Source organism: Lissotriton helveticus, chromosome 1_2, assembly GCF_964261635.1.
Source record: "Lissotriton helveticus chromosome 1_2, aLisHel1.1, whole genome shotgun sequence".
NCBI classification, from domain to species: domain Eukaryota; kingdom Metazoa; phylum Chordata; class Amphibia; order Caudata; family Salamandridae; genus Lissotriton; species Lissotriton helveticus.
This window is the reverse complement of record NC_136058.1, coordinates 135,823,769-135,849,350: the sequence shown is the minus strand read 5'-3', so window position 1 is coordinate 135,849,350 and position 25,582 is coordinate 135,823,769. Positions and strand designations below refer to the sequence as shown.

General features: G+C 46.2%; 1 protein-coding gene across 1 annotated transcript; it reads right to left on the bottom strand.

Annotated features, from left to right (window-relative positions):
- Nucleotides 1–244: 244 nt before the first annotated feature.
- On the bottom strand, nt 245–2,472 carry LOC144807790 (zinc finger BED domain-containing protein 6-like). Its single transcript, XM_078673437.1, has 2 exons — nt 589–2,472; nt 245–312 (listed from the first exon to the last, which is right to left on the bottom strand). Exon 1 carries the CDS (start codon nt 2,438–2,440, stop codon nt 917–919), a length of 1,524 nt encoding a protein of 507 aa, XP_078529563.1. The 5' UTR covers nt 2,441–2,472; the 3' UTR covers nt 245–312; nt 589–916.
- Nucleotides 2,473–25,582: the final 23,110 nt, after the last annotated feature.

The following is a 25,582-nucleotide window of genomic DNA, read 5'->3' as shown; positions in this document are numbered from 1 at the left end:
TAGAAGCCCCAGAGACAGCACCCCTGAGACAGGCAAGCGAGCAATATAACGCCTACACGTTCACGTGCAATAGGCCAAATGTTTTCCTAAGTAAATGCCTGTCACAGAGTTTGTTAATTCAAGAGCCCTAGGACTTTGCTGCTAGTACCACTGTCACTCTCTCGCCTCTCCGAATACTCCATTATACTACCTCCCATCCAAAAGCTTATCTTACCTGTAATTTGTGTTTGAGGGCTGGCTCCACCTGGAATTCACAGAGTCCTAACGCGTTCTGCAGCAGGGCCACAACTGGAGTTTCCCGGCGTGGATTTTCTGCAAAACAAAAACAATCAACATTAGAAATGTGGTAGCGGTGCTGACACAACCCTAAAACCTAGAAGCCCCAGAGACAGCACCCCTGAGACAGGCAAGCGAGCAATATAACGCCTACACGTTCACGTGCAATAGGCCAAATGTTTTCCTAAGTAAATGCCTGTCACAGAGTTTGTTAATTCAAGAGCCCTAGGACTTTGCTGCTAGTACCACTGTCACTCTCTCGCCTCTCCGAATACTCCATTATACTACCTCCCATCCAAAAGCTTATCTTACCTGTAATTTGTGTTTGAGGGCTGGCTCCTTCATTTCTTCATTGTGCAGAATCCAGGCATCAGCATTATGGGTAATGGATAGGGTGAGTCTGGAGGAGGAGGACTCAGGATAGACGACCAGGACTGAGTTCTTGTCAACTAACTGTTGTGAACCTGAGGAATGCTGCGGCATCAAAATCAAGATAGTTCTGTTGATGGGCTTGTTGTTTTATTGGTTGATTACAGTTTTGTTGGGAATGTGATGAAGCACTTGCTAAAGAAAGGCAGACACACAGGAATAAAAGTGAATAAGGAGGACTATTTACAATTAATGAATGATTGAGTCATTTTCAGAACTCGCTGTCAGGGAAGCAGAACTCGTCCTCATACTCTGCTAACTCATCAGTCGGGGTTACTTCTGGTAACTGAGGAGAACTTTCCTCGGGTAGGGCGGTGTCCTCTTCTTCCTGCGTGCATTCTCGTACTCTGTAATCTGGTGGTATGAAGTGCTGGTTCATCTTTATCAAGGTGAGCCGCTCCACATTTGCGGGCAAGAGGCGGGACCTTTTGGAAGTCACAATGCCACCAGCAGAACTAAAAACACGTTCTGAAGACACGCTTGCGAGTGGGCAAGACAAGTAATTGATAGCCAGGTTGGTGAGCTCTCGCCATATTTTTCTTTTCCCATGCCAATACGCCAATGGGTCCTCAGTAATATTGACCTCTGTTGAGTCATCCAGATAGGCCTGCACCATTGAAAGAATGTCCTCCCGGATTCCTGTACTTTGCACTTCTGTGTCCTTTCTAGGACCAGGAAACCCTAGCTGAGTTAGCCAACTCGCTTCAGACATATCGCATGCGCCTGGTGGAGATGATACGGTTGCTGGTGTGGTTAACGGCTCAGAGGAAAAATCACTCACTTCTGCCACAGGCACAGATGGTGAAGTGCTTTTTTGGGACGCCTGATCGCCTGCTGATTCACTAGTAGTACTGTCTTCTCCTACAGTTTCCTTCCGTTCTATTTCAAAACGAATGGCTGACTGAGCTAGCCAACCTTTGTACTCTGTAACATCCGATGTTTCAAAAGGAATTATTACTTTGCCAAACAATGGCTTTTTGTAACGTGGATCCAGAATAGTAGCACAAATGTAGTGCTGTTGTTTCTTGATATTTACAAGCCGTTCATTGCTAACTAGGCGTTGTAATAATCTCTGCGCCAACTCATGTGCTTCGTTCTTTCCAACGTCCTTTAATTGTGAAGACACCACCTTGACTTGGTGCTCGAGCTTCAGCAACAGTGGGATAGCTTTGCTCAAAGAACAGTCCTCCCTGCTCACGTCACGCGTGAAGACCTCAAAAGGCCGAAGCATGTCTGTCAGGCTTTTAACTAGCTGCCATTGCTCCACCGCTAGTATCATTCCTGTCGTATCACCACCCAGGTTGTAGAAATACTCATTGACTACTGGAAACAGCTCATGCAGACGCTCAAGCATGTAGAAGGTTGAGTTCCAACGTGTTGCCACCTCCTGGATAAGTGCTTTCACTGGCATTCTACGTTCATTTTGCTTGCGCCTCAGCTCCTTCCGGGCCTTAAAAGAATGGTTGAAATGTGTGCATATTCTTCTGCAGATGGTCAGTGTTTTGTCGACTGCAAGTTCTTTTTTCAAAAAATTTTGCACAACAAGGTTGATACAGTGCGCCAAACACGGCACTCTGAAATAGAAACCGTCCGCCATGGCCCTAACTACATTGCTGCCATTATCTGTAGAAACATAACCAACCTTGCAATGTCTTGGGCGCAGCCATTGCAAGACCTTTTTGTTAAAGTCAGCCAAAATGTTGACTGCAGTATGACTTTTCTCCATGCCAAACATGGCTAATGTTGCATGTTTACGAGCACCCTTAAAAATCTCGACCAAGTCACCATCTGCATTTATCTGTTTAATAACCCCTGAAAAAGAGACCCAGTGTGCAGTGATGCACATGTAATCAGTGGCTGCGCAACTGGTCCACATGTCTGTTGTCAGGTGTATAGTGTGAACAGCACTCTTCTGCAAAGCTGCCCCCACCAACTCAAGCACCTCTTTGTGTAGTGCTGGAACAGCAACCCTGGCAAAATAGTACCGGCTAGGAACCTTCCATTTAGGGGCCAATGTTGCCACGAGTTCAAGGAAACCCACACCTTCGACAAACGAAAAAGGGAGAAGGTCCACCGCTAGCATTTTTGCCAGCTTAGTGTTATAGAGGCGTACAGTTGGGTGGTTGCGTTGAAATTGCGCATCTGAGGAGAACATGGCTGAAATGGTGCGCTGGACAAATTTACGGGATGATGCTGATGCCTTCTTCGACCCACTTCTGATCAGTGTTGACATTTTCCGCATTGGTGTGTCTCCCAGACTCTCAGTGTGCCTGCTATGTGTTACGGAGGGTGTGGTGCTGCAAGGGGTACTGGGTGCAACCGGACACATGTCTGACGCTTCTTCTACCTCCCCATCATCTTCAGATGAAACACCTACTATGGGTATATTTTGGCCACTTGCCCTTTGGGATCGCTTTCCCTTGACGTTTGCTAGGTGCGGAAACCATTCGACAGCGTGCTTTCTTTCAAGATGACCTATCTGGCCTCCGGTTCCATAGTTGGTACCAGTCTTACCACGGCTAACGCTAGTCTTACAAATGCAACAAACGGCTATGTTATCATATTTTTCATGGACACTAAAAAAGTTCCAAACTGGGGACTGGAAACTTCTGGTTTTGCCGCACCAGGTGATACTGCTGCCAATGCCAGATGAAGCAGTGGTGGATGAGCCTTGCAGACATCTACTGGGTTGTGCAATTATTGCAGCAACCTTACTTGAGGGAGTCGAGCTGGATGGAGTCCCCCTCCGGGGAGAAAATATGGGAGCTGTAGGTTTTGTTGAACTTGTGGTACTACTTGACTGCGTTGGTGGTGCTACCAGTGGCACGTCGCCAGGGTCACGCTCAGCATGACGTCGGGATAGGGTGTAAATGTCTGTCTGCTGCATGGCCGGTGTGGCTGGACTGACATGTGTGATGACTAGGTCATTGCTGTCATCCTCTTCAACAACATCAGAATGCACCACTTCATCAAGTCCGACGTTCGGATCCATAAGTATGAGCTTTCTGGGGCCCTTCCTTTTAACATTTGATACCTTTCGCAGCTCATGGTGTGCCTCCCTCTCAGACGTCGGAGATGGTTGCCAATCTAGATCCAGATCATCTGATGGAGCGGGGCTTGAATAGGAACTTCTACACACCCTCCTTGATCTTTTCCTTGCTGGGGAGCTGGGAGAAAATGAATCATCAGGAGGAGTGGCTTCGTCTTCCTGACATGATACCCCGGCTCCAAAGTCAATTTCCTCCTGTGCCCCTACTTCTGGAAGAACAACCATTGTGGGCACTTGCACCGCTCCATGGCCATCTTCACTGACCTCTACTTGCAAGTCTCCATGGACCTCTCCTTCTCGGCCTTCTCCTTCTCGGCCTTCTCCTTCTCGGCCTTCTCCTTCTCGGCCTTCTCCTTCTCGGCCTTCTCCTTCTCGGACAGCTCCTTCTCGGCCTTCTCCTTCTCGGCCTTCTCCTTCTCGGCCTTCTCCTTCTCGGCCTTCTCCTTCTCGGCCTTCTCCTTCTCGGACAGCTCCTTCTCGGCCTTCTCCTTCTCGGCCTTCTCCTTCTCGGCCTTCTCCTTCTCGGACAGCTCCTTCTCGGACAGCTCCTTCTCGGCCTTCTCCTTCTCGGACAGCTCCTTCTCGGACAGCTCCTTCTCGGACAGCTCCTTCTCGGCCTTCTCCTTCTCGGACAGCTCCTTCTCGGACAGCTCCTTCTCGGACAGCTCCTTCTCGGACAGCTCCTTGCGCATGTACTTCTGCTTGTACTAGTAGCCCATGCAGTTGTTGTTGCGGCTTTGGTTGTTGAATAGTACTTGTGAGATGAGTTAAAACCTGTGTTGATGGCGTGCTGCTACTTTCTTGCGATGATCCAACATCACTGGTCGTTGGTGATTCAACAACTAAACAGGCTACCTGTGCAGCACTCATGGTGGGCCTTTGTTTTTTTGGTTGTTGTTGCCCAAAAAATGTCTTGGTTGAGCAACCAGTCGCCTTGGTAAGTGGTGCCACTTGCTTCTTCTTCTCCTTAGTAGAGACATCTTTCTTGGAAGAGGACCTACGGGCACCTCTTTTTGGAGCCATCTTCTTCAGATGTGGGAACAACAGGCCGCAGCAGCACTTCTTCCTGGCACTGATGCTCAACGATGATGATGCGTAGTTTTGTGCACCTAAACGCAAACGAAGACAGAGGAACATCAGTAAATATAAATGTTGCATATGTAGCGCTTGAATAAACAGTTAGCAAGTAGGCATTTATGAATACACACGTGCACACCACACAATATGGAATTTTCAAAATTAGGATTTGCTAAATTTTTGGGAAACAGGAATTTAACATTGATCCAAGAGAGCACACACACAGAGGGTTGTGCTTTCATGTACCCCTGACTCCGCCTGGGCACAATGGGTGAAAGCAAGGCACAATGGGTGTAGGCCTATGTCTCAAAGCTCACTGCCTGCCTTCAAAATGGCCGCTTGACCCCCCCATCCACATGGCCAGGACCATGCCTCAAAATGGCCACCACCAACATAGCCAGCACCCAACCCCTACTCCAAAAAGTGAAAACACACAACACAAATCAAATCACCACAATCCAATGCCATCCATCCATTTTCAGAAGGCTTATGCTGCCTGCTGGTGGTTTTCCGGTGCAAAATTGCATTTTTTACAATTTCGCGAGTGCGAGATTGTTGCTTCACGGCGCGAACGTGGCAAAAACCCACAAAATCCGCGAACAGACCGATTCTGGGCCCCCCTGGGCATAATGGATGACATCAGAGCACAGTGGGTGCAGGCCTATGGCACAAAGCACACAACTTACAAATGGCCCCTAGACCCCCACCCACACGGGACCAGACAATAAAATGGCCCCCACCCCCATAGCAAGCCCCCAACACCACCCCAAAAAGTCCTAAAACACACAAAAATCAGCACAATCCAATGTCATCCATGCCCTGGCCAGAATCATGTTAACAAAAATAATTTCAACAAAACAGTTGTATCATCCATGCACCCATAAATAAGCCTGGTGGTTTTCAATTCATGTGCAGCAGAATTGTAATTTTTACAATTTCGCGAGTGCGAGATTGTTGCTGCGCGGGACACGAGCAGTGCGAACACAAGCAAAAACATCCTCAGCTCGCGAACTTGCAGATTTTCCCCCCAAAAAAGTCGAAAAAAAACAACACACACAAAAATCACCACAAACAAACAACATCAACTTACTTCTTTGTGAAATCAAATTTCGAATCCAAAAGTAATCCAAAAAGCCTCAAATCCAAATATCCAGCAGCAACCACAAAAAGTAATCCTTCCCAGTCAAGAATGATCGAAAAGTGGCCAGGAAATGGAGGAGCTTGCTGGACAGGAACAGGAAGTTGGAGACTGGGGCACTTCCTTCACCCCACCCCTATGGGAGGAGCTTGCTGGACAGGAACAGGAAGTTGGAGACTGGGCCACTTCCTTTACTAAGTAATTTTTGTACTTTCGCTAGTGCGAGATTGTTCCTGCCCGCGCCGCGGACCGCGAGCAGCGCGAGCAGTGCGAACACAAACAAAAAATCCGCTTCGCGCGGATTTTGCGTATTCTCGCCGCATCCGCGAGAGTTCGCGGATTGCGGATTCTCCGAAAATACGAAAAATCCGCGAGCGTAACGGATTTTACGCCCATGCTTACAAAAACCCAGCGAACAAGCAAAAAACAAAAAATTCGCACAAATTCGCAAATTTTGCAGATTGCGAATTCGATTTCGCGCAAATTCGTGTAACACGAATTCGCAAATTTTGCCCATACTTAGTGGTCATGACAGTTAGAGTTTCATCAGATATCAGCAGAAACGACCAGGAGGGTCGTGCAGAGGTGTTGACACGAAATAGCAATGCAAACATAATGGAGTCCTGACACAAAATAAATGCCGACAAGAAGGGCACTTTTCCTCATGGTTGAACGACTCCTCGGCGTCCGACATCGTCATAGCCATTCCGGACGGCTCAAGATCACCCGCAGGGATTTCGCCAACGGAACCAGAGGAGGAATAGCCATCGTCCACAAGTCCACCCTCAAGGTCGCCACCCACGCAGACGACACCCTCAACACCGCCGAACACCTGCACTTCCGGATCCACACTGACCCCAACACCACCCTCAGAGGAACACTAATCTACAGACCCCCCCCCCGGACCGCTTGGACAACAATGCACACAACAGCAAAGAGCTATTCAGCATCGTAAAGGAACTCTCCAACCCCAGCACCAACGCCAACGACATCCTGCCCTCACAGGAACTGTGCGACTCACTAGACATCTGCTTCCACCGCAAGCTCACTGACATCAACACAGCTTCAACACCACAACCGCCAGACTCCACCTCCCCTGTGAACACCACCAGCTCCATCCGCCTGACCTCCTGGTCCAACGTCAATGACGACGAGACACGCAAGGTCATGATCTCCGTCAGACATGTGCCCACACCACGTATTCAACAAAGCAGACGCAGGGTCATGTCATTGGCACTGAGGTCTGGTTAGCAAGCCTCAGTGCACTCCCAGAGTTGAAAAACCAGCAGCATCAGTCAATAAAGGTGGCGGTGACCATACAAAAAGAGGAATGTCCTTACAGTGGGCTACTTACGGTGGCTCTTTCTTTATACTTACAATATATGATGTCTGTCTATACTGGGTCAGATGAGTTGATGCAAGCAAATGACGCACACGCATATATTTAACTTAAAGAGCTGTGCTTAGCTTTTATATATATGCATACCTGAGATAAGGCTTCTTGAGGGTTTAGTCAATGTTTGTCAGAAAACAATACCTGTGTAATTGGCCCCTTATATTGTCTGTATGCACTAAAGGCAAAGATTAGAAACATCATTTTGAAATTTCGGGGGAAAATCAACTCAAGCACGTGTAATTTTGGCAATGAAGGGGGTTAAAAATATGTTACATTTCCTGTAAATTACCTTTAGAGTGCTGAAAATGGAAATCCTTTGAGTTTATTTAGTTTCCTTTTTCTGTGGCCTTTTCTCCTTCACCATAGTGGCATTAGTTTGCGGACACAGTGACAGCAGGGACTCGGCACTTATACCCTTTCAGCACCAAGACTGACAAACTCAAATTACTTTTTATTAGGAATAATAGCACTGGTTTTCATGTCCTCTGGTTCGCACAACGGGTGGGGCGGGGAATAAAGGCAGTATTAACCGAGGGAATATGGTAAAATATGACATTGTGACCATATAAGAAAATATGACATTGTGACCATGCAATTAAAATTGGATGCAATTCTTCATTATAATCATGGTCAGACTGAGATATAGTGCAATCTGACAAAGCTAGAACGGTTGGTCTGACAGGTCAGTATGTGTGTATTTTGTTGTCTGTTTGTGGACTGTTTTGTGGTTTGGTGGACCAGTTTTTACTGTTGATATCCTTGATATTACCACAAACGTTGCCTGAGGCAAGCACAGATGAATGCAGGCTCCCATACTTTCCAAAACATATTTACAGGGTGTGTTTACAAGTTCAAAACTGCCACGATTCGCAGAATGTGAGGTCACTTTTCTACCTGTCTGATTCGCTAATGGGGGGCACTTTGATTTTGGTGCCCAGCAATATTTTCGAGTCCACTCCAATCCTGATTTTAATCAACAGAAATTCCAGTGCAGTTTTGAATGAACTCATATGAAAATATTATTTCTACCCCTCCCTGGTCAACAGGTGGATTGAGTTTCACTAGTGCAGAAAATGCACTTATTTGCTTCAGTCTCCATGTAAATCAGCCAATCTGAGCGAGATTCCAGTATCAATGCGATCCATGTCACGGAAAATCAGGGGCAGGATGCATGATCCTCCTCCCTGGTTACTGTCGGTCACACCCGATAATTCAGCTAATAAATCTCAGCAGTGGAAAATATTTGGTTGTCAGTTTCCCATATGTATTTATAGATGCTGGGAACAAATTCTGGCAATAATAAACAGCATTCACCATCACACACATTAGCATATTAGATATGTTTGGGAAGATGCTTGAAGAAATCTCAGGAGATGTGTAAATTCTGCAAATAATATCGAATGTTTTTGTTTACTGCATAGTTTTAGGAGTAAGCTCATGCTAATTTCACGATGTACTGTCTTCCCTCTCCATCATTGTCAAAGAGATGTATCCATGTCACTGTGGGGTCCAGTGCAACAGGATGAGGGATTTTCATAGACTGTTATTAAAATACGAATTACCATTTGAAATGCCAGTATGAAGAGGATGCAGTGAGGGATAAACGTTTGTTAGTTTTACTGATAATTACTGTGGAATTATTGTGCCTGCATACTTTAGTCTACAGACACAATGCTGGAGACGTGGTCTGGAGATATAGTGTGTGTCTTAAGAATATAGCTACGTTCATTTGAAGGATCTTTCGGGGTACCTGGTTTTATATTATTTACTATATATTTAGATGTATCTGGGAGTCATAAATAGACCAAGCGTGCATTTATGTGGTAACCAGAATTTCAGGGCATCGTGACTTGTAAGGACAATGATAATCCTATCCGCAGGGTCGGCAAACGCCCTGCATTCACCAAATGGGAAACAACTGTTACAACGCATGCGTTATAACGCATGCTTTTACCCCGCATGCCGTTGCAATGAAAATGGCTTGTTGTAGGGGGTAGAAGGTGTTGGATTTAACTCCAACACCTTCTCTACTGTTTCAGACACTGGAGTTGGAATACTAAATTATACTATTCCAACATCCAGCACACCCCAACAGCAAATCAGGGTTAAAAATCGAGTTGCAACTGCATGCGGGGTAAAAGCATGCGTTGTTACGTCATACAACCTCACCAGACTGGCTGTAAACTGCAAGTTAAATCTACAGAGAACATTCTCAGAAGTCAAGGCCAAGATGAGGGTGATGTAAATTAGATACATGCTCCTGTACACAGCAAGACTCAAAGTTATCCACCAAGGCAAGGCGTACTTCTTTGGTAAGGCCTAAGAGGCCTGAAACTGGGTCTCCACCTGCCTCTGACTCGGCGCCAAGACTCACCTCTGTCCCCAAGGCCATATTTTTGAGTTTTTGCTCCATCCCTAAACCTAAGAGACAAAGGCAACATGGATGGGCTAAATCTGCCACAGATAGAGGACCTGGATTGGACAGGGCGGGGGACTCCTATGCTTCTGAGGGCCATGATCCGAGATTCTAAAATGCCCCCTGACCCAGATAGCCAGACTGGCTGGCACTGACGGTGTCCGCTCCCCTTAGAGATCAGTCCATGAGCATAGCCAGTTTCTTACTTGATAGCCAGGTGGCAGCCTCCACATGGTGGACTCTATTACTACAGTCATGTATGCAGAAACTCTGCTAATGGTAATATTACAATGTGGGGCATGGTGGAGCAGCAGATGGTGTGGGTGACTTGTCTAGCTAAATAGGTAGGACAGGACTGCCCTATTTCCACTCCCACCCGCTCCCACCTCTGCGCTTGGAATCATTGTTTACTGTTATTTTTAATTTTATGTTGGAATTGTGAGGGGGTACAGTGTAATTAATGAAACACCCGAAACCCGAAAACTATAACACCTTCGAAGACACCATGACGGACTACCACAACCAAATCAGAACCACCAAAAGGACCTTCATCCACAACAAAATCCTCGACAACTCCACCAACTCCACCAACTCCAAGGAACTCTTCATTGTCATTCAGGAATTCACCAACCCCAGCAACGAAGCCGCAGACTTCATCCCATCCCATGGCCTCTGCGACAAGTTTGGAACCTACTTTCACCTCAAGATCAAAAACCTCTACGACAACTTTGTCGACTATTCACGAGAAGCCATAGCCGGCCCGCCCCCCAGGCACATCAGCCAGCCCACCATCTCCACCTGGACGCCGATCACGGCCGAAGACATTGCCTCTACCATGAAAGGCATTCACTATGGGGCCCCCACAGACCCCTGCCCACCACACATCTACCACAGAGTCCCCACCACCATTGCACCTGAACTACAAAGCACCATCAACACCACCTTCGAAAGAGGCACCTTCCCAGATAGCTGGAAAAGCACAGAAGTCATTCCCCTGCTCAAGAAGCCCACAGCTGACCCCACCAACCTCAAGAACTACTGGCCCATCTCGCTCCTCCCCTTCGCAGACAAAGTCTCAGAGAAAATAGTCAGCCATCCTCGACCTGTCCCAATCTGGATTTCTAAGCAACCACAGCACCAAACCTGCCCTACTCACCGCAACAGATGACATCCGCACCCTTCTGGACCAAGGCCACTCCACAGCCCTCATTCTACTCGGCCTATCAGCAGCCTTCGACACCGTCACCCACCGCACACTCTTCGCCAGACTACATGACTCCGGCACACAAGGAACAGCCCTAGACGGGATCCGATCATTCCTCACCGGAAGAAGTCAAAGAGTCAGACTGCCACCCTTCCTCTCCGACTCCACGGATATCACCTGTGGAGTCCCGCAGGGGTCATCACTGAGCCCGACCTTCGTCAACGTCTACATGCCCCCCCTCGCCGCTATCATCTGACAACACGGCCTCAACATGGTATCATGCGCTGACGACACACAACTCATCCTCTCCCTCACCAAAAACCCCACCACCGCCAGACTCAACTTCCAGAAAGGGATGCAGGATGTTGCACTCTGGATGACCAACAGATGCCTTAAACTCAACGCCGAGAAAACAGAAGTCCTCGTCCTTGGAACCTCTGCATGGGACAGCACCTGGTGGGCGTCTGCCATCGGAAGCCCATGACCCTAATGGACCGCGCCAGAAACAACGGCATCGTACTCGACTCATCGCTCACCATGAATAAACAGGTCAACGCTGTCACCTCCAGCTGCTTCACCACCATCTGCAAGACTTTCAAGTGGATCCCCCCTGAGTCAAGAAAGACAGTCACCCACGCACTCATCACTAGCAGACTGGACTATGGAAGTGCTCTTTACGCCGGCATAAACAAGTCCCTACTTTGCAAACTCCAGACGATACAGAACACCGCCGCCAGACTCGTCCTCAGTATCCCCCGTCACGAACACATCAGCCAATACCTACGTAGCTTCCACTGGCGGCTCCCCGTGGAGAAAAGAATCACCTCCAAAATCCTGACCCATGGCTACAAATGCATGCACAACACCGGACCCGAATACCTCAACAACAGAATCAACTTCCACGTACCCAAAAGGAACATCAGATCTTCCAACCTCGCACAGGCTGAAACCCCACGCATCCACAGAGGGGAGCAGGTGGAAGATCCTTCTCCCACATTGCAGTCAAGACCTGGAACGAGCTCCCGGCAGACATCAGATGCGCCCCCTCCCTGAACACCTTCAGAAAGACTCTCAAGACCTGGCTGTTCAGCTAAACAGGGCTGCGGACCCCCCCATCAGTGCCTTGAGACCCCCACGGGTGAGCAGAGCGCTTATAATACCCCGATTGATTGATTGCATGTAGTTATCTTGATGGGACTCAAATGCTTCAGCTTTCGATGTTGGGCTGGAATTGTTGGTTGGAAACCATGCTGAGGGATTTAAGGCCTATGGGCCCGATTCACAGAATGAACTTGAGACTCAATCCTAAACTTACTACAATTTTGGTATTCACAGAATGCACTTACTACTTTTGGCATTCACAGAATGAACTTACTACTTTTGGCATTCACAGAATGAACTTACTTCTTTTGGTATTCACAGACGTTAGGATTTTGTCTTAAGTTTGTCTTAAGACAAACTTAAGACAGACTTAAGACAGACTTAAGACAAAATCCTAACTTCTGTGAATACCAAAAGTAGTAAGTGCATTCTGTGAATGCCAAAAGTAGTAAGTGCATTCTGTGAATACCAAAATAGTAGTAAGTTTAGGATTGAGTCTTAAGTTCATTCTGTGAATCGGGCCCTATATCTTTTGTTCACACCACACAACAACCCACATGAAGGACACCCAGATCACATCTACTTCCACGATAGCTCATACTCCACTAGAGAAACACTTTTGGTTCTTTCCTGGAATGTTACTGGGCTTAACTATCGATGTAAGAGGACTGCAGTTCTTCTGTGCCAAAACATTATCCTTCAACGTCCTCCTGCTTCAGGAAACTCATCTAATGGATAATAATTGCTATTTTCTAAACAGACACGGCTATACATAGATCTACCGTGCTGGGTATACCAAGGGGGAGAGAGGTGTTGCTATCCTCCTCAGGAGGGTCTTTACCTTGGTTGTGCCCAAGGTCTATACTGATCGCTTGGGCCATTTTGTGATACTCAAAGGCATACTGGACAGGCATACCTGGTAGTTTCTGAGTTCCAATTCCTCTGAATTTGGTGGACACCTTCCTGGCCGAATTATCCAACCAATTGATATTTATTCTGACACTATCATGGCCCAACTCTTGATACTCTTAGAGGTAGGCAGACATTTAGGTTGTCCCCTCTGAAACATGGGCTCATTCCCAGGGTCTCTGTGCTGTCTGGAGGAGAGGGCACTCAGACCAGAGGCAATAAATGTTCTTTTCACACTCATGCTCCTCATTCTCCTGTCTGTACTATTATTTTCTACCAACATCCTGGGAGTGAGGGGGGTACACACTCTCCCACAAAGTCTGCCCCCAGTGAAGCTATCTTATAGAGCTGCCCTACTGATGGAATCCCGAGGACTCCATTTTACCACATGGTTGCTCAGCGATGGAGGGTATTTCGACAAGCTCCAGCAGGTAGAGTCATTATACTTTGATACGAATGTCGAGTCGGTGGATTCAATAGATACCATTTGGAAAGTGTTCAAGACAGTTGCTTTAAGCCACATTAAGGCTTTAATAAAAGGGGTCATGAGATAAGGGAGCTGCACTGCCGAGGGTCTGGAGAAGCAAATCAAGGAAGTTGAATATGAGGTTACTGTGAGAAGTTGGCCTATTCTAGTGGGCACCTTGCACCATTCTAAACGACCCTTATTGACTGTAGGCTATAAAGTCAACCTTATAGAAAGCTATCCAAGTGGTAGCTGTGGAGAGCAGCCTTCAGGCTAAGACTTGGAGATGAGCAAAGCAAATTGTTTTACCAAATATAATCTCTTGAATGATCAAATGAAAGCACACCACACAAGGTATATATCAACTATATATATATGTATTTATTCTAAAAACATCCACTCTGCACTCTTTATGAGGTCAGAGGTAAAAGTACAATACAAGGAACTTAATTAGCATACGATAAGTTGCACAGTATACGTTATGCCCTAGGGGCCTCACAAACCATATACTAAAATAGTGGAATAAGAACCACGTGAGAGTTAGAAAGCAGGCCTAGGGCCTGTGGAATCGCTGGGGCTGCCGAGAACCACCAAAGGTTAGGATGTAGGAGGCCCACGGGAGAAAAGTGTCTAAACACAGCCGCGGGTTACCATTGACTTTCTATGGAAAACGAACAAGTTACAAAGTTACAGTTTACGGGTACTTCTAGATGAACTCTGATGGAACCCTTTTAGACTAGGACACTTTGAGAGTCAAGACCAATGGGAGCACTGGAGTACATGTGTTACCTCACCCAGGGAATCCGGGTCGTAGGTGCCATTTGGTGTCGGGTTTCGTTGTCGATTCCAATGGAGAGCTGCAAAGAAGTGCTGCAGGCGACCAGAGGAAAAGTGTCCGGATGGATCCAAGGGTTGGTCGGAGATGTGAAGAACCTGAAAGCAGAGGAGATAGAGTCTGGGTCACTAGCCAGTGAACAGGTTGACGATAGGAAGATGCCAGCCGATGTTGGGTGATTTCAGGTGAGAAGGTAAAGCTTGTCTCTTCAGCCATGAGGACCAGGAGGTGTCGACGACAACAAAGAGCTGGATTCGAGCTGTCCCACATAGGATCTAGTTGACTGCGGTGTCGGTATTTAGATTGGACCAAACACGCCTTGTCAAACCAAATACACGCAAGATGTTGAGATAGGCTTCGGTGCAGACCAGCAAGGTCTGAGGAACTCCCCCTTTAGAGAGGAGTTCGAGCAAGCCTGGAGCAACCAGAAAAGCTGAAGAAAGTGAAGATTGGTCTTCGTGGGGGCTCACTAGCCAACAGACTAGGAACCGCGTAGATGCGTCAAGCTGAAATGCACAAAGCGGGCCCAAGGGACACTCGTGGAGTGTCGGCCTCTGAGCTATAGTGCAAAAGGTGCTCGGGAATGGGGCTTCAAGCACCCCAATGCACAGCTTCAGGATACCTCGGGGAGTAGGTGCAGGTTGCAAAATGTAGGATGATCAGAAGTTCTGGTCCCACATCTCTCGTGTTTGCTACAGGTCTCAGCTTTGCTGGGAACGCAGGTCAGTGTCAGAGATGTCTGGAAGTCCATGTCCTATGTCACAGATTCTTCGGTATCCCGCAGGAGCCTCGAAAATGCAGACCGGCAAAGATGCAGTTGGTGCCTGTTTGAACAGGTTTGTTCCTCCTTGACCACAAGGGAGATTTCTTCCATCTTCCAGTCGATATGGAATGTCAAAGGTCCAAGATATATGTTACAGAGTTTCGTCCAGGGTAATCTAAAGTCATAGGGACTGAGGTTCTATACTTATAGTAAGTTTAGGGGTTGGACCAACTCTAAGATCCCTCCTATGGGTGGACCTGGGGGGGAGGTGGTTACACCCCTTCCCCTTTGTCCAGTTTGGCACCGGAGCTGGGGCAGAGTGCCCCAGCAACCGGTTTGAACTGGGAAATGCATGGAGCACTTTGTGTGCCTCAGGCAGTGTCTGAAAAGCATTCACTGAATGCAACCCGCCCTGTCCCAATACACTAAAGCCTGTCTGGGGAAATGCTAGCACCTCCCTGGACAGGAAACCTATTGTCCAGGCCTCCCCTGCCGGAGTTTCGTTCAGCAGCAAGAGGGCAGACTCGTGTCTGTGGCAGCAGCATCCATTTTGTGTTGCTGGGGCTCTGTTTAACTTTAACAGGGTTTAACAGTAACTACAAGCCTTCTCCCTCTAGAAGGGTGGAATGCTACTCCCGCCGCCAGAACTGGCAAGGGGGTAGTATTCCAAAGGGTTTGCCACCTTACACGACATGTTTTGATAAAGCCAAACCAAAGTTAGCATTAACCGCGAGGATTATAATGTACTTAAGAGTATATGGTTTGGCTCTTTCATAGAACAGCTATAAGGAGATGGTTCTGAAAGCTGCAGAGGGGCTCAGCTCATGCTAGGGCACCCTCTCACACAAAACCAAGCACTCTGCCTCCGGGATTGTCAAGGCCTGCCATAGGAGTGACTTATAGGTTACTATGTGTCTATAGATAAGGTAGATATAGATATACTATATCTAAGTAAGGGGTGATTACACCACCTTACCCAGGATGTAAGTACAGACCTGTGGTGTCAATTTGGAAGGCTAACTAAGGGTGGCATAATACATGCTGCAGCCCCTGGTAGGCCTAGGGTGCACCTATGCCCTGTGTACCTAGAGTACCATATACAGGGGCTCACAAGTGTGACCCAGTAACCAATCTGGTATGTACCTAAAGTACATGGTATCAATTTAGAGAGAGTACAGCTAGGCTGTGGGCCTGATTAGCAGGGGCACAGCCATACTAAAGTCGAAAAACCAGTGAAACACATCAAAAAGTGGGGGTAATCATAGGAAGCAGACCCTACTCTCCTACAATTACTGGTTCAAGCGCCACTCATTCCCTTAGGCATCTCAACCCTGTAGTGGAGGAACTCAAGCATCTGACCGTATGGGTGGTCAAACTTGCCTGGCCACCTACTCTGCACAATATTTATAAATGGGGAAACAAATCAGGCAAATTACTATACTGGCTAGCGAAATGTGTCCTAAAACTCTATGATCCGAAGATTCATCAAAGCATTATCACTTTGATGTTGGAAACCAAATCTGTCACCAATTTTTCATGATTATTATGCACCGTCTATGCCACACACATACCGCCACTAGCTGAACAGCTCCTCTTGATAAGTCTTGATCTACCTATGAAGCCATTGGACCCCCTGCAGAGAGGCCTTCTCGACACCCCGCTAAGCCTTGAAGAGGTTCAAGAAATCATCACTGCTTTGAACAGTGGCATAACTTGGGGTCCAAATGGGTTTCTGGAAGAGTTCTTCAAGAAATGTTTCTCCATACTGGCCCCACAGCTCTTGGCGCTATATGGAGAGGCAATGGAAGTGGGACAGCTGCTGGTTGACTTAAGGGGTGCCACTTTCATGATGATACCCAAACGGAAAAGATCCCATTGAATGTTTGTCGTACATACCCATTTCATTGATTCAACTCGGACAAAATGTAAAATCTTACAAGTCATTCTAATTATCTGTGATTTTATCGAAAACTGTATGATATTTTACCCTTTTGTATGCAATGGTTTTAATTAATCAAGCATAATAAAATAAATTTCAAACTTCAAACTCGGACACGAAGATCCTAGCAAACCTACTGGCCACCCGATTGACACATGTGATTTGATCCCTGATTCATCATAACAATGGTGGATTTATGCCACTGCATACTGTGTTCCAGTTGGTCATGGCTAGAGCAGCTGAGCTGAATGGGGCCTTCGCTCTGGTCCTGATAGATTTCGAGAAGGCCTTTGATTTGGTTTATCTACCCTTCATGTTCCAAATTATGAAGCAAATGGGCTTCAGTGCATGTTGTGTGTGTTATTTTAAGGCTTTGTTTGATGCTGTTAGAGTGCAAGCGCACTCCAATGTGGTACTGTCCTCCCAGTTCTTCATGGAGAGAGATATGAGACAAGAGTGCTCTCTCTCACAGCTTCCCTGTGCTCTCGTTGTTGAGCACCTAGCTGAATAGATCCGGTGTGACGTAGGACCAAGTCTCACTTTACACTGATGAACTCCTGGTATATATGCAGAGACCGAAGTGTTTTATGCCATGACTACGGAAAATGCTACAGGTGTACCGCGATGCCTCAGGCCTTCACATCAACTATGTTAAATTACAATATGGCCTGATCATGCAGCAACACCCCAAACTCCTGCCAAGAGCACAATTAGATCATGTAGATACTTATTTTACATCATTAGGTAACCATGAGAACACAGACCTACAGGAGACCTAGGCCCTTAACATTGTCCTACTTTTTACACAAACTAAAGTGAACCTGATGGGCTGGAACAAGCTTCCCCTTTTGTTTGTGAGCAGCAGAGCCCTCTTTAAGATTTTAACACTCCCTATGTTTCTCCACTCACATTGCCTGAGACCCTTTTCTATGATAATAATGCTATGCTCAGTAGGTTCCTATGGACTGGGTCTCATCATGTTACTCGTTCAGTGAATCCAAGCTCCATATGATGGCGGGTTAGGGATACCAGACCTCTGTTTGTATTGCTGGGTCTCACAGTTGGTGATCATAAAGGACTGGATAATCGAGGACTTTTACGACCCAACATATAGACTGGAGAGGGGCATTTTACAAACTAGGTACCTGGACTGCCAAGAAAATTGGGCAACTTTCTTTCATATAGTGTGGACATGCCCAAGGATTGTTCATCACTGGGACATGACATATACCTCCTAGTAGGATACACACTGAGCCTTGACTCTAAACATACCATAATGGGAGTGAAACAGGAGGGGGGGATAGTGCAGGTGCTCACCACCTTGTGGCAATATGTCTGCTTGTGGCCAAACAGTGCTATTGGCCAACCCTGGATGGCACTGGAATGTCCCAGACTCAAGGAGTGCACACATGGAATGAACATTGTGCTGAAGATGAGTTCATAAGGCCACCCAAGTATCATATAAAATGGGAATCATGGTGGAACTATTGTAACTGAAAATATGGGAAGGTTTTGTTGCCTGGAGCACTGACACGACACCAGGGCCCATATATGAAGTCCGTGTATAGCCATTGCGTGCCGTAAGGCGGCATAAGGCAACACAAGGGCTTCAGTGAGATTTACTAGGCCACCCAAAGCCACCCTGAATAGCTCTGGGTGGTTTAGTAAATCCAGAGTAATGCAAGACAGTGCAAGTTACTGCCTTGCCTTACTCTACCCTGGGAAGACATTTCATGGGTGGAGCGTGGGTGTTTCCATGCATCCACCATTGGATTTTGGCACATTCCCAGATTCACTACAAGCAAGCCTGGGAATATGCCAAAATGCTATGCCTTCCCAGGTGAGGCATAATGAGAAGAAACATGTTTACTTTTCCTTGTTTTTAGGTCTAAACATACAATACTGGGGGTGAAACAGGAGCGGGTGGATAGTGCAGGGGCTCATCGCCTTGTGGCAATATGTCTGCTTGTGGCCAAACAGTGATATTGGCCGGCCCTGGATGGCACTGGAATGTCCCAGACTCAAGGAGTGCGCACATGGAATGGACATTGTGCTGAAACTGAGTTCATAGGGCCACTCAAGTATCATATAAAATGGGAATCATGGTGGAACTATCATAACTGAAAATACGCGAAGGTTTTGTTGCCGGGAACATGACACGACACCAGGGCCCATATATGAAGTCCTTGCATTGCCATTGCGTACCGCAAGGCAGCATAAGGCAACACAAGGGCTTCAGTGAGATTTACTAAGCACCCAAAGCCACCTTATGTATCTCTGGGTGGTTTAGTTAATCTGGAGCAATGCAAGACAGTGCAAGTTACAGCCTTGCATTACTTTAGGAAAGACATTTCATGGGTGGAGAGTGGGTGTTGGATTTTGGCACTGTCCCAGATTTACTACAAGCAAACCTGGGAATTTGTCAAAATGCTACGCCTTCCCAGGTGAGGCATAATGAGTAGAAATATGTTTATTTTCCCTTGTTTTTAGGTCGAACTGGGCAGCACATGCGGTGCTCTGCGAGACATGCTGTATTTGAGTACGGAATAGAAGCCCCGCCACTCTCTGCCTATATTTGTCATTGGCTTGTGTCACTGTCCTTCATAAATGTTGGCTTCTGATTCATTAATAGGCTTTTTAGGGGGAACAGCCTTTACGACGCGGCTGTTACACCGCGTGCCGTTACAACACGGATTTTTCAACGCAAGTCGTTACCACGACTTGCGCTGGAGGGCGCTGCAGGACAAGGAATTTTTTAATTTACTATCCAACACCTTCCCTACTGTACGTAGGCTGGTGTTAGAATAGTAAATTAAAAAATTCCTAAGTCCGCACCCCTCCAACGCAAGTCGTGGTAACGACTTGCGTTGAAAAAACCGCGTTGTAACGGCACGCGGTGTAAAAGCACGCGTTGTAAAGCCGTACAACCGCTTTTTAGTCCCTCCTTAGTACCACCTTGTCTTCATACGTAACCTCCCATGAGGACTTGCACTTTTACTTCGGTTGTTACATGGTCAGTATTGTTTAGTCTGTAAGCCTTATTTTCTTTAAATAGTTTCTCCTACTGCAGGCACAACAGGATTCGGCTCGCCATGCGTGCTTTCACTTTCTAAGCAGCCCGGGACAATGGCGGCCGCTTCTTTGAATAGGTCTTTGAATAGGAGTTAGAGCTATTGTCATTGTACATGACAATGCCTTCTTTTTATGTGTTTATTATCAAAACATATCAATAAAAGGCACTGTCATTTACAGTGTCAATAGCTTAAACTCTCGCAAATGCAAGACCAATTGCATCTCAAATGCTTGTTTCCTCCTTTTAGATGTGCTGCGTTTTAGATCGCAGGAACATACCTTATCTCAGTAGATCTGTTCATCAGGCACATACCTGCTCTCTCCCTGTCAGCAATGAAGCCCAACATGTTGTCTTGCTGCGTTGCGTGACTGTTACTACATCTGCCCCGGGATTTGTGTAATTATTAATTGGTTTGTGTATTTTAACATCATTGTTTGTAGTGTGGTGACGTTGTTTGAAGTGTTTCTTTTTTTCGTTTTTTGTAGAAAGAATAAAAGAATTAAAACAAACTATACGAAACACTTCCACTGCGTGGTTTCCTCTCATTTGCTTCCTAAAGTAGGGCTTTGTTTTTCATATGAGAATTGGTTGGAAACAAGATGCGGCAGACCACAGACGGGGGCGGGCCGGGAGATGCAGCCTAGGATTAAGAAACCGCGATGGTTGTTAAGATTGTCAAGCAATTACGCGTGCCCTTCTATTGTTCCTTTAACTATAGCCTGTGATTAGTAATGTCTTCTCCGACCCTATCGCCTCCCCTGCCTTCGTCACAGACGCTTTGAAAATATTCGTTCGCTCGAGGAGACTGATAAGATATCAACTTGGTGGCATTCCAGAGTTTTCACGAGTTTTCATTGGTTCACCTTCCTCATTCATCTTTTAAAGAGGCTCTTATAAAAACTTTCTTACTGATCTAGCTACAAAAACAAAATGTAAAACTCTATTAACACAATTGTATTCAGTTACTTAAAAAAGTATTAATGCCAAAACGTATTTTCTTGTCGATCATATGAAAACATTGGAGCAGAAGATTGGAGACTGCCCAAGTTTCTCTAAACATCTTTGCAACCTGGGCCGTAATCTTATTCCAGTACCTGCGCCTTTTCCCCGGAAAACATTTGCCATTGGCTTTTTTGAACTCAGCAGGTCACTTGAACATTTACAATATAGAGCGAACTCGACCCGAAGGTATTGAAGCGCTTTACATGAGCACGAGTTACGTTACAGACGGACACATTCATTTTTGGTAGGCACGGGGATATTAAGGGGTAGATTTACAAGCCCCTTGCGCCGCTTTTACGCTGCCGTTGCTTCACTTTTGTGAGGCAGAGGCGGCGCAAAAGATGCACCATGGTGCGGGGTATTTACAACGTGACGCATCTCCGAGATGCGTCACGTTCTAAAGCCCTGCGCCAGAAGAGGCGTACCATCGTAGGGGGAGGCGTTCCTGCGCAGAAACGCCTCCCAAAAGTGGCTGAGTGAAATCTACAAGATTTCACTCAGTCACTTTTGGGCCCATGCTGCGTCAAAACCCTGCGCCTGCTTGAAGCAGGCGTAAGGATTGACGCAGCATTGAACACATAGGGCCCCCCTGATCATTGCTGGAGCTGCGTCGCGCTTGCGACGCAACTCCAGCAATTCGCCGCTTTTACGGCACAGATGGGTGACGCATCTGTGCCGTTTTTGCCCCATGGTGCGCCGCATTGTAAATGCGGCGCATCATGGGTGGCGGAGCTGCGGTGCACAATTACTGGCGCATCCTTGCCGATATGCAGGGATGCGCCAGTAATTGTAAATCTGCCCATAAGTGATTTGCCGAGAATCACAATATGTTGAGCCAAAGCCGAAGCTCGAACCGGGCCCCCCAGCTCCAAAGTCAGCAGGTCTAGCCGTAAGTCCTCATCCTCTCCCCTAAAATGTGTCAGTAAGTAAGTAATATTTTATTTATATTGCACAGTTACTTAAAACCATTTACAATACATCTTAAAATGTGTCATTTATATTACTTCTCATATTGGAATATTAGATTTATGGGACACCATTCCACTATTTAGGTTTTAGATGGTATAATAATTGTTTTTTTTTGTTTTGTTTTGGTTACTTGGTATTTACTCTCTGCTGGAGTATTCAAAGTTACTCTGACCTATCATAAAGACTGCTACCAATTGCAGTTTGTAAGCTTGTGTTTAATATAATTATTGTTTTTGTAAAGAATATTTTATTAGCGTTTTGCATGATTACAAACTTTACAAAGACCCCTTCCGAGGAGGACATTTAGCTCTCATATACATAGCTATGTTTAGTTTCAACATTCCATAGATAAGCCACGCACCCACCCAGATCGCCCTTTTACTCCGGATGACATTCAGCATACGAGATGCAGAGTTGGTACTAGGGTGACTAACTGGCATGGGTGCAAATTCGGGACAGTGAATGTAAAAATTCAGGACAAAGTGTCAAAATTCAGGACAAAAATTCAAAACTCGCATAGTCATCAGACAATAGTGAACCACACCTGAATACAAGTGGGGCCGCTTTTATTGTTCATTGAAAACTACTGGATTTACAAGGAACTTTGCAGTGCGAGCCCCCAGTCACAAAACCACCCCCTCCCCATTTCAGCACCCCAGGGAAACACCCGATGCCCAGTCTGGCCTTGCTACCACCCTCCAATGGTGCCCCTCATCTTCACATAGACCGTCTCTCATATGTTTTATATTTCTTTTATAGTGCTACTCATCCCAAGTATGTAGGACAGGGTGTCAGAGTGCGTTACATCACACACACATCATACAGAGACAATGACTCATATAAACGTGAAGGTCAATGTATAGGAAATGTTAATGGGTGCTACAAGGTGTAATCATTCTTTTACCTAACATTCAGTCTTTCACCATTCGTTCTGTCCTTCGATCTGTGTGCCTATGTATATTCAAACATATTTAACCATTTGCAACCCAATCCACCATGTATCCTTCCATCCATCATTTCACTCATCCATCCCTCCATCCACCCTTTCACTCATCCATCCATTATCCATCCATCCACCCTTTCATCCCATCCATCCGTACACTCATCAATCCACTCTTCCACCCATCCATCTATTCACTCATCCATCCAGCCATTTACCCTTTCACCCATCCAGCCATCATTTCACTTACTCATCCATCCACCCAGTCACTTATCCTTACACCCATTCACCCTTTCAGTCATTCATCCTCCCTTTCTCTCTCTCCATCTCCCTTTCACTTATCTATCCATCCTTTCAGCCATCTACTCATCCATTCATGAATCCATCCATTGACTCTATTACTCATCCATCCTTTCACTCATCCATCCATCTGTTCTCTCAGCCATCCACCCTTTCACTTTTTCAATCATCTATCCATCCTTTTGTCCATCTACCACCCTTTAACTCACTCATCAATCCTTACATCCACCCTTTCACTCAGCCATCCATTCACCCTTTCACTTATCAATTCATCAATCCATCCATCCTTTCACTCATCCATCCACCAATTCACTTGCCCATCATCTACCCTTTCACTCATCCATCCATCATTCCACTCACCCATCCACCCTTTTACCCATCCACCTACCCTTTCACTATACATCCATCTATTTACATTTTCTCTCATCCATCCTTCCACTCACTCACTCGTCCATCCTTTCTTTCATCATCTATCGATTCACCCTTTCATTCATCCATTCATCCTTTCACTAATCCATCCAGCCATTCCATCCAGCCATTCACACATTCCGTCACTTAGTTACTCACCTATCTTTTCACATTATGAGCTGAGCCTTTGTCTGCAGACTTGCAGGCAGAAGAGGCCCATCAAGAACTTCACCTCGCTGTGATTCATAAAGAAAGGGATGGGGGACGGTTCACTATGCCCCTGCACATAGGCAATCTGAAAACTTAGAAGTCATGAGTAATGCATGATGCACAGAGCCAGGACAAAAGGTGACTGTGACATGGTGTTGTTTTCAGGGCCTTAAGTGGGGTAAAAAAAAATGGGGGGTCTCTTCAAAGGGGGGGTTCGATGTAATTAAGGGCGTGGCTTAAAACACCTAGGCTAAAAATATGTGCTTACCATAGTTCCGCCCCACTGGTATTATGTTGTTTCTGACATTGCTTCCAGATAAATAATGCATCAAGTATCATTACCCCAACAACAAGCCAGGATTATTGGCTTTGTCGATGGTTTTCATTTTTTAAAAATAAAAAAGCAGCAACCATGGCTTTGTTGAATATAATATTGAAAATGCGTCAGTTCTAAAATGACGAGACAGTGAAAGACTATAACCCGTTCTTTTTCACTTGTTTCACAGGCTTCTTTTTATAAACATTATTCTCATGTTGCAGCATGGACGTTTTACCTTTTATCCATCTAACTGAATGCCCTGCTACACACCGAGGGAGGAGGAGGCCACCACATGTTTTAACAGCCCAGACTGCCCCATTGTCATTCTGTATGTGGCAATCAGCCGCATACAGAATGACAATGGGCGGGGTGGGACTGCTCTAATGCTCGAGGAGGAGTGCAAGGCGGCTCCATCATGCTGCTAAGGCTTCTCGTAGGGGAGCAGGATGCTCCCTGTAATAGCCATAATTACAGACAAAAGGCGTCCATAAAAGGGATCCTCACATACAACGGATGTTAGGTTCAAATTACGGACAGTCCGTGAAATTTACGGACGGTAGTCACTCTAGTTAGTACATCAGTCAAAACATATTAACTCATTGCCCATGTCCATCTCCACCCAAGCAGTGGTCTTCCATCTCAAGAGAAAAGCCCTAGCTCCCTCCATCGTGGTGGAGTGTGAGTGAAGGTCTTCCTGCTAGTAGATGTGAGAACAGTGACTCTCATTACTCTTCAAATGCCAGCCGCGAGTCCACTAAATAACTGCTCAGCTTTTCCATCGACAGAGTTGTCCACAGAATCTGGCGCCATTTGTCATTGACTGCCAGTATCAGCTTCCTGTACCCGTGAGCAAGAACACTTCGTTGTTCGAAATGCTTTGGGCATACATTTATGAAGGGAGTTTTCCTGTTGTCTGCTGCGCTGCTCCTTTCCCGCAATAAAGGCATTCAACTTTCTGCTGTGGCTCCTCAAATGGACACTCTCTTATGATATAAATATATATATATATAACCTACTAGGTAGGTAGGTAGTTATAGTTAGGACCTAGTTTCCATTGACGGTTGACAAATCTTCGGTAGATTTTAAAAACTAGTGGGCAGCTCCTGCTTTGAAAGTTTAGGGGTGATTCGACAAGCGGGGGCTGAGAAAAAAGGGGGGTCTTAAAACTTGTTTTTCCCATGTAATTTTCCATAGGAAACTTTAGACACAACTACAGCCCGAACTGCTGAACGGAATTACACCAAATTTGGCAAAAAAGTAGCCCTTGGTTCAGAAAAATAAAAACCTTTGATATCTAGGGCAACGGTAGGTTCCCAAATCCTCCCGCACTGTGATTGGCTGCCAACACTCCAAACCAGGAAGT